The following is a 9,172-nucleotide window of genomic DNA, read 5'->3' on the forward strand; positions in this document are numbered from 1 at the left end:
ATAAGCATAGTTAAAATTAAACCATCCTCGGACTTTAATTCGATTTCGTTGGGATGTGATGGGGCATTATCAATTAGAAGAAGAGCCTTCTCAGGTAGTCCCCCATCTTTCAAATATTTTCTTACCTAAATATTAAAGTCATTTAACTTGGTTAAAAAAATTGTTTTAATGAATCTGGATTTTACCTGCGGCACGAACGAATTATGAAACCAGTCTTTGAAAATCGCCGAAGTCATCCAGGCTGATTTGGAATTTTTGTACTCCACCGGACAGTTAAAATTTTTGAAAACACGAGGATTTCTTGCTTTGTCAATAACGAGAAGTTTAAGCTTATGGTTGCCGGTAGCGTTAGTGCAAGCCATAAATTGCCTTATCTTTCTTTTTTATAAGACTTATGGTGGACTTGGCTACCCCATATTCCTTCGCTAGAGAAGTAACACTACGTCCACGTTTAATTTTGTTAAGGACTTCAGCCCTCTCTTTTAATGTTAAACACTTCACACCTTTTACAATCCATTACTCACGTGCACTGATACACTACAAATGACAAATTTAAAGCAATTTGGTCAATGCAAGATGTTGTTCCCAGAAAACTAACGGGATATTAACGCCGAAATATTCATATGGACAATACACTAGTATACATATAATTTATATAATATACATATACTATTACATATGTATCTATGTACAAAATGTACATGTTTGAAAAGAATGTGTGTACAAATAAATTTGTTTTTTTGTTCGAGTTATAGCGCTTTCTTATTGTTCGAGTTACAAAGAAGTCAATAGGGGAAAAAATGTGTTCGAGTTAGCACGTCGTTCGACTTAGCGGCTATTCGAGTTACCGCGAGTGCACTGTATATAGATTAGGTTGTAATTTATTGATTTCTCGTTGCTTTCTTCCATTAGTAAGGGTTCCGAATTCACTTTTAAAGTATGAACTGATTCATCAGAAGACGATATTAGTCTTATTCGTTTCCATTTCTTGGGAGCATTACTTATACTTCTTCGCCGTATAATGTCTACAATTAACTCTAAATGGTACGTTTTTGCATTAAAAGATTACTTGATCATACCTGAAGACATTTACTAATTATTTTGCCAAGCTTTGTGAACAGACTGACTTATACCTACCACTATCAAACAAAAAAAAACAGTAACCGTATTTTGTTTATCAACCAAAAAATAAACACATTTTATCGAGTTAACTTTCATGGCTTACTGCTAATCTCTTCAGATTATGTTAAATATTTTATTTTTATTTGATATGAAATAGCTGATAAACTAGATTTTTTAAATATTTAACTTATACCACTTTCTAAATTAAGGGCCCATATGTAGATGTATACGGGTGATGAAAGCCTACTGAACAACCGCGTACTAAATAATAATCTCAATGGGGGTGTGGAAACTGAAAATTCCCAATTATTGTTTCAAAAATACTCATTCAATGTTTCTTCTAGTGTGGTATTACTGCCGAATGTTATCAAAAATGCACATTGTTACAGAGCTCTCTCGAAATAAGGGTTTTGCATCTAATCATCTATGGTTGGGAATAATGGTGCTCTCTTTCACCAACGTTATCGTAGTCCTTGTCTGTCGCCCGTGAGATACACAAAATTGGGGAAAACTTGTGCCCGCAGAAAACATAGCTGCTTTCGTTTGGTTACATATTTACACAATACATCGGCTTGTGGGTTTGTGTTCGGTTGTATCGACACAATGTATCCATTCATATTTTTGCATACAGACTTTTACATACATCCGCGTTATCAGTTACAAGTTTTTCATTGTACAATATAATAAACCAAAGCCAAAGACCACAAAATGCAAATAGTTCATTTACCTATAATTAACATTATTAAGCAACGTTTTCAAATTATTTTCATAAAAGTTTAAATTTGTCTAAGTTTGTTTTGTTAATCATTTAAAAATGTCCTGTTTGGCAACACTGTGTGGTGAGAGAGCAATCAGCTGACACGTTTTTACGGAACATTCCAAATTCGTTTACACACGAATACGGTAAGAGAACAATGGTGAGTATGGCGAGTTTACATTTACATGACGCTCTCATAAATTTGATCGCGTCAGCTGACACGGAACGTACGTTTACATCGGTGAATGTGAGCTCCATAAGCGGACTCGCCTCAGTAGACGCAATTTATTCTCTCCTCCTGTCTATTACTAGCAGAAAATTGTGCAATTAAATTAACTATGGCTTTTCTTTGTTTTTTCTTCATAACGTTAATAATAACTAACCAGAAAACACTAACCAAAATCGATAAAATATTCCACCAAATTAATTTCTACGAAGGATAACCTTTCAGTCTTGACAGCGGATTGTCAATTTTGAAGCTAATCTGCCATAAATGAATGGGTATTTTAGTTTTTGTGGATTTATTGTTAATGTAAACGTACTTTTATATATTTTCAATTGTTTTTTTATTACTGCATGTTTTTTTACAGGGGTTCTGTCACTGCATCATTGTTTTATATATTTATACATATATACTATATATCCATATCTATACTGTTGGAGCCGAGTTGCAATTCAACCATGTATAGTTTGTAAAAGTACGAAAAAATATCAACCTTGTTTTAACTTCTTTACTTCTTCTTCTTGTATTAATGCTTACTGTGACTCAAGGCACTCCAATAAAGTTATTTATACGAAACGGTCGTGATTGTATTTTTCCATTGCGTTTTTCCACAGAGAATTCTAACAAAGGTTATGGGCCTTTTGTCGCACACGTGTGTTCGTTTTAAAGAGAAATAAATTTATTTTTAAATAAAGAAAAAAAAAGTGATTCGAAATGTCGGTCAACGTTGGTCAAATTGAAAAATTGAACGGCGAAAATTACGCCATTTGGACAATTCCATTGACAAAAAGTCTGCTCGTAACGTTAGATCAGTGGAGTGCAATTTCAGAATCGTGTCCGGATCAAGAGAGCAAAAAGGTGCTGTGGCAGACGGCTGACCAAAAAGCATTAGCCACCATCTTGCTCAGGGTTAAACCGTCCGAACTGGACACTATATAAAACCCGAGTCATTCTACGCACGTCGTGTTTAACGTGAGTGATAGGTACAACAGCAAATATAAAAAGCAATTGGATTTTGGATTCTGGTGCGACAAGCCACATGGTTAGAGACAAGAAGTTTTTTGTGTTAATAAGAGAATGCAAAGAAAATATATTGCTGGCATCAGGAAGAATTTATATTTTTTTTATTATATAGAAGTTTATATATATAGAAGTTAAATTTCTACGTAAGAAGTCAGATGCATTTGACGCTTTCAAAGAGTATATGGCGCGTGTTGCAAAACAAACCGGGAAAAGAATTAAAGTGATTCGTAGCGATAACGGCCGTGAGTACGTGAACTCATTTTTCAAAATTTTTTTAAATGAAAGAGGTATTATTCACCAAACGACAGTGAGTTATTCACCTCAACAAAACGGAATCGCGGAGCGGACGAACAGAACGTTAGTGGAAATGGCATGTTGCTTGCTAGAAAACTCAAATTTACCACAAAGTGTTTGGACTGAAGCTATAAACACAGCGGCATACATCAGGAATCGGTCACCTACTAAAATTTTGGGAGATGTTACTCCGTTCGAAAAATGGACACACAGACAACCAGCTGGGGCGCATTTTCGGACTTTTGGGTGCGATGCAGCTGTTCTACAAAAGGGACCTAAATGTCCTAAATTTGCTCCAAAGGGAGTGAAACACACAATCGTTGGTTACGCAGAATTTACTAAGGGATATCGACTTTACAATCGCGAAACAAAACAAATAAATATTGCTAGAGATGTGATTTTCTTCGAGAATAAAGATGAAGCGTGGAAAGTGGCTGAAAAGCAAAACGACGTCAACTGTTCGGTATTCGAAATGATCCTGCCAGGAATAAACACAATTGTCCGAGAATCGTCACTTAACTCTGCAACCACGGAATTTAAACCGGCTGAGATCATCGTTGAAGAATCTGCAGAGGATGTCGCGGAATCCTCTACAGGCGAGGAGAGTGATTTAGACTTCGAAGATGCTGAAGATGTAAATGAAAAGGAAATAGGACAAACGAAACAGTGACTTAGTTTGTAGAATCAAAAAATCACTCTACGGCCTAAAACAAGCGGGTAGAGAGTGGAATAAAAAGGTTATCGAGATCTTGCTAACAATGGGATTCTTACGTTGTAATGCTGATACCTGTGTTTACATCAAGAGAGCCGGAAAGTAACATAAATTTAATTGGCCTGTACGTTGGTGATATGCTGTTGGCGTGCTCATTGGAGAAGTACATACGGAAAACCATAACGGAATTAAATCAACACGTCGAAGCAGTTAATCGAGGACCTGCATTATTTTATCTGGGGATGCAAATCGAAAGGGAGAGTGCACGTGGAGCGATTTCCATCCACCAAGCGAAGTACATAGAACACTTATTAGAGAAATGGAATATGACAAGCTGCAAGGCGTCATCGACACCGATGGCTAGCGGAACGGTGCTAAATAAATGTGAGGGCGAATGTACGAAGGCGATTTGCAATGAGTACCAATCACTCATTGGGTACTCATGTATCTGGCTGTCATATCGCGGCCTGACATTGCGCACATCATTGCTAAGTTGGCACAGTTTAACTCTCATGCGCATCAGGAACATTTTGGTGCCGCAAAGCATGTGCTGAGATACTTGAAAGGGTGTCCAAAAGGTATGATCACTTTTTCTCCTCATCAGGATTTGATATGTTTTACAGATGCAGACTGGGGTTCTGACGGTACAAACCGCAAATCATACAGTGGCTCTGTATTATTATTGGCTGGCGGAGCTGTCGCCTGGGAATCCAAAAAACAGCAAGTGGCCGCTCTAAGCTTGATGGAGGCGGAGTATATTGTCATGTGCCAAGGGGCAAAAGAGATCGCTTTTCATCGAAGCTTGCTTCACGAATTGGGTTTTGGCAATCTGGTGTCTGGACCGACAACGATCCTGTGCGATAACCAGGGAGCACAATTTCTGGTCACCAATCCGACGACACACAAACGTAGTAAACACATTGACTCACGATTTCACTACGTGCGTGAACAATACTTGAAGGACGATATTGCACTGGAGTATGTACCCTCGTCGGAGAATGCAGCGGATATACTAACAAAACCTTTGACTAAAGAGAAGCATATTAATTGTTATAAATTGTTAAATATGAGTTTCAATTGAGTTTCTCGATATATGTATGTATGAATGAATTTAATATTTTTCCCTTGGTATTTGAAGTTTATTTTGGAAATGTAATATGTTCGAATTGTGGCGGAGATTGTTGGAGCCTAGTTGCAATTCAACCATGTACAGTTTGTAAAAGTACGAAAAGATATCAACCTTGTTTTAACTTCTCTACTTCTTCTTCTAGTATTAATGCTTACTGTGACTCAAGGCACTCCAATAAAGTTCTTTATACGAAACGGTCGTGATTGTATTTTTCCATTGAGTTTTTCCCCAGAGAATTCTAACATATACATTTATTTGTTTGCTTTTTGTAATTTTTATATGCTTGTATTGAGGAGGCCGCCGTAGCCGAATGTGTTGGTGCGTGACTAACATTCGGATTTCAGAGAGAGATCGTTGGTTCGAATCTCGGTGAATGAACAAAATGCAGGAACATTTTTTTTCTAATAGCGGTCGCCCCTCGGCAAACCTACGAGTGTGTTTCTGCCATGCCTCATAAAAATATCTGCCGTTCGGAATCGGCTTGAAACTGTGGGTCCCTCCATTTGTGGAACAACATCAAGACGCACACCACATATAGGAAGAGAAGCTTTGGCCACACACACAAAAAGGGTGTACGCGCCAATTATATATATATATATATATTGAGAGACGACTTATTTTGTTACCGCACAGCCAATATTCTTTTGACGATGATATCTTAATTAATAGTTAATCACTTTAGACACGTAGCACGTAGAAAAGTTCCGAGCCTAACAAAGAAAACATGTTTTTTATTTTTATTTAAAATTAGCTTTATTCATCAACGTAATGTCCATCGAAAACAACACAATCATTCCATCGACGCTCGAACATTTTAATTACACTTTTGTAGAACGATTTATCTTTTGCCTCAAAGTCGCGAAATTCACAGAATATTGCCTGGAAGGGAACTTAAAAATGTAAACCGTACTAGTCATATGTAACAATTCAATAATTATTTGAAATTATAAACCTTTGTATTAGATATTTTTATATTATTAACCTAATAATTTTTGCCCTATTGAAAATGTTTGGGCAATTATTAATCAAAAATTCAAAGGAAACAAATATGGTGTTAGTGTATATGGTGATAATCTCAATCCTGCTATGGTTCAACGTCGAATTAACTCGTGAGGAATCATCGAACCAAGTACAAGAGAAGGTAGAGAATCTATGACCTTCACCAGGTATTGGCATGTGTGATGATGACTGTAATATCAGAAATGACGTCGCGAATACCATCGCAAATGTCATTGCAGATATCACAAATATCGTCACAAATATCGCAAATTCCATCACAAACACCACAAATCTCAGCACAGATGTCATAAATGTCAGCGGAGTTGTTGTCCAAGATGTACATATGCGTCTGGAAAAATAAAATACGCGTGAGTCCAAATTAAATGGAGAGAAGGCATATATAATGTCGCAACTGGAAACGATTGAGGCAGAGATAGATGCAGTGAAGACTTGCCTCTGTGAATCGTCCAAATATTTCAACCACTGCTCCCAAAGTTAAAAGCTCCCCCCTTCGACGGCACTGTATCCTTCTCTACATTTGAGCTCAAGTTCGAAACAATAGGAACAACAAATCACTGGAGTACTCCAGACAAATTTGCAGCATTTGTTGTCTCACTTAAGGGTTCCCCCGCTGAAGTAATACAGGCAGTTCCAGAAGCCGATAGGGGTAACTTTGTCTGATTGTAGCAATAAAGAGACGTTACAGGAGTGATCACAGGCAGAAAATGTTGTAGAATCGGTGCCAGAGTACAAATGAGACCTTGTAGGAATACGCGACAGAGCCCTTCTTGGGAACCAAAACCTTGCCACGGTAGAAGGGCTTATGTGCATCAATTATGAGTTAAGGTATGCCAACAGAAAACAGAAACAGGCTAACTCTGAAGTGCTAGACAAAGATTGTTACAGCACGTTAAGGTAAGGTATTGAGGTACCCGTGCCGAGAGCTGCATGGCTGGTAGTGCCTAAAGAACCACTCACGTGGGAAAGGTCGGTTGTACTAACAGCCTTCTCTAGGCATGCATGCTCTGCAGACGAGTGGCCAACCCTTTCTGAGGATTCAAAATATGAATGACAAACAAGACACAGAAAAGAAAGGACAAGCCAAATTAGTTGACGACACCGCTATGACAAAGGACAAAAGATAACATAAATACCGGACTCCGAGAAAGATTGCGGAGAACAAAATCCGTTTTGGCATCCGAATAGCCAAAATAAAAATATTCAGAGGCGATTCGAACACAGAGGAAGATGACACAGACGAGGTCGAATTGGTGGGTCAGCTGCTGATGGACGTGAATATCACCGAAAGCAGCAAGGAAGTTGAGGTTCGTGCAAATTAACCGGAAACATTCAAAAGCAGCCACTAGCAGTTTAGATATCCCACTCAGCGAGGAGGATATACGTACATATTAGTCTCATATACAAGAGCACTGGATAAACCACTGTACCATTATGAGACGGGTTTCAAAATCTCTTTTTGGTTTCGGCATACATGCCTCACGACCGAGAAGGACCACCGCAGGAACTGAAAGAGGCTGTTAGCAGAACCAGCAAGACATTTGTCTTATCATGTGTAACGTGAATGCGAGGCCTACCCTATGGAATAGTAGCGAAACAAACGACAAAGGTGAGTCACTACTTAACTAAATACTAAGCTCAGTATTTGGAATATATTGTAAGATACTGTCTAAAGAGCACTCCAGCCCTACCTTTATTTGAAGTGAGGTGAGTGTGGACACGCTCTGCCAAAGAACCACTAGAAATGTTAGTTAAATGTCAAGTTCCTGTGTGTAAGCCCTATAACATGCCAAGAGCCTGGACTGTCTAGAGGCCCCGAGAAGGCAAGATAGATTCAATAGTATGTAGATATAGAGAAGACTGTCTTTTCAATAAACAATTTTGAACCATATGAATCAGCTTATCCAAGATCATTCGTTTACCCAAATTGTGAGCAGAGGTACTTAACAGGTTGGGTTCCTCTCTCCACTTTTATGTGTCTTATCGTTAAACAATATTTTAGTGCAACTCAACAGAGAGGGAGTAAAAGTAGTCGCGTACGCAGATAACATCGTGATCTTAACAACTTGTCTCTTTACTTTCACTATTATTGAAATTCTAGAAGGAGCTCTGGGAAAACTAAGTAAATGGGCTGCAAATAGTGGTCTTTTGGTTTACCCAAGCAAAACCAGTTAATGATGTTTACAAATAAGAGGATGATACCACAGACAGTTAACTAGCGTACAATGAGCAGAGCAGGAATAACTAGAGTTAGGAAGTCGTGTCCAGCATAGTCACTTAATGTCATACGAAGCCTTATTGCTACCCTAGACTTCAGACAAGAATTTAAGGTAATGCTCCCCACGCGAATGAAATGGGAGTTAAATTTAGTAGGCAAGGCAGATACTACCGCACCTTACACTGATGAATCTAAGATGGATTGCGACTTCAGCGCGGGTGTAAAATCGAAAGACCTCGAAACTTCCAAGTCCTTTCGCCTGGGAAATTTTAATAGCATGTTTCAAGCAGGGGTTCTCGGGATAAGGGAAGTTTGCAGGATAATCAAAAATCCTCCACAACAACTATCAGAAGCCCGTATTTTTTCAGATAGTCAAGCAGCCATTTTAGCTTTAAAGTCACCTTCAACCAATTCACAAATCAGTCCAGAACTGACAAGCTGTTCAGAAAGCCAAGAACAGACATCTTTAGAATTAAGTCAACATTAACCGGCCTTATCGGAGACCATACTAGGAAGATGGGGTGACCATATAACGGTAGATATAGAAGAAGATTCTAGGGAGACAGTCCTCCACTATTTGTGTGAGTGCCCAAGTCTGGGTGTCCTACGGCATAAAATGCCGGGCAAATTCTCAATGAACAACGTGGTAGAAATTGCAAGAAAGAAAATGGATGACA

At 38.4% G+C, this 9,172-nt stretch overlaps 1 protein-coding gene across 1 annotated transcript; it reads left to right on the forward strand.

Moving 5' to 3' along the window:
• The first annotated feature begins 4,573 nt into the window (after positions 1-4,573).
• On the forward strand, positions 4,574-5,212 carry LOC128870030 (uncharacterized). The gene has a single exon (XM_054112625.1). It carries the CDS (start codon positions 4,574-4,576, stop codon positions 5,210-5,212), a length of 639 nt encoding a protein of 212 aa, XP_053968600.1.
• The last annotated feature ends 3,960 nt before the right edge of the window (positions 5,213-9,172 follow it).

Source organism: Anastrepha ludens, chromosome X (assembly GCF_028408465.1).
Source record: "Anastrepha ludens isolate Willacy chromosome X, idAnaLude1.1, whole genome shotgun sequence".
Lineage (NCBI taxonomy): Eukaryota > Metazoa > Arthropoda > Insecta > Diptera > Tephritidae > Anastrepha > Anastrepha ludens.

Coding starts and splice junctions, on each gene's coding strand:
- LOC128870030 (XM_054112625.1), top strand. CDS start 4,574: ATGTATCTGGCTGTCATATCGCGGCCTGACATTGCGCACATCATTGCT.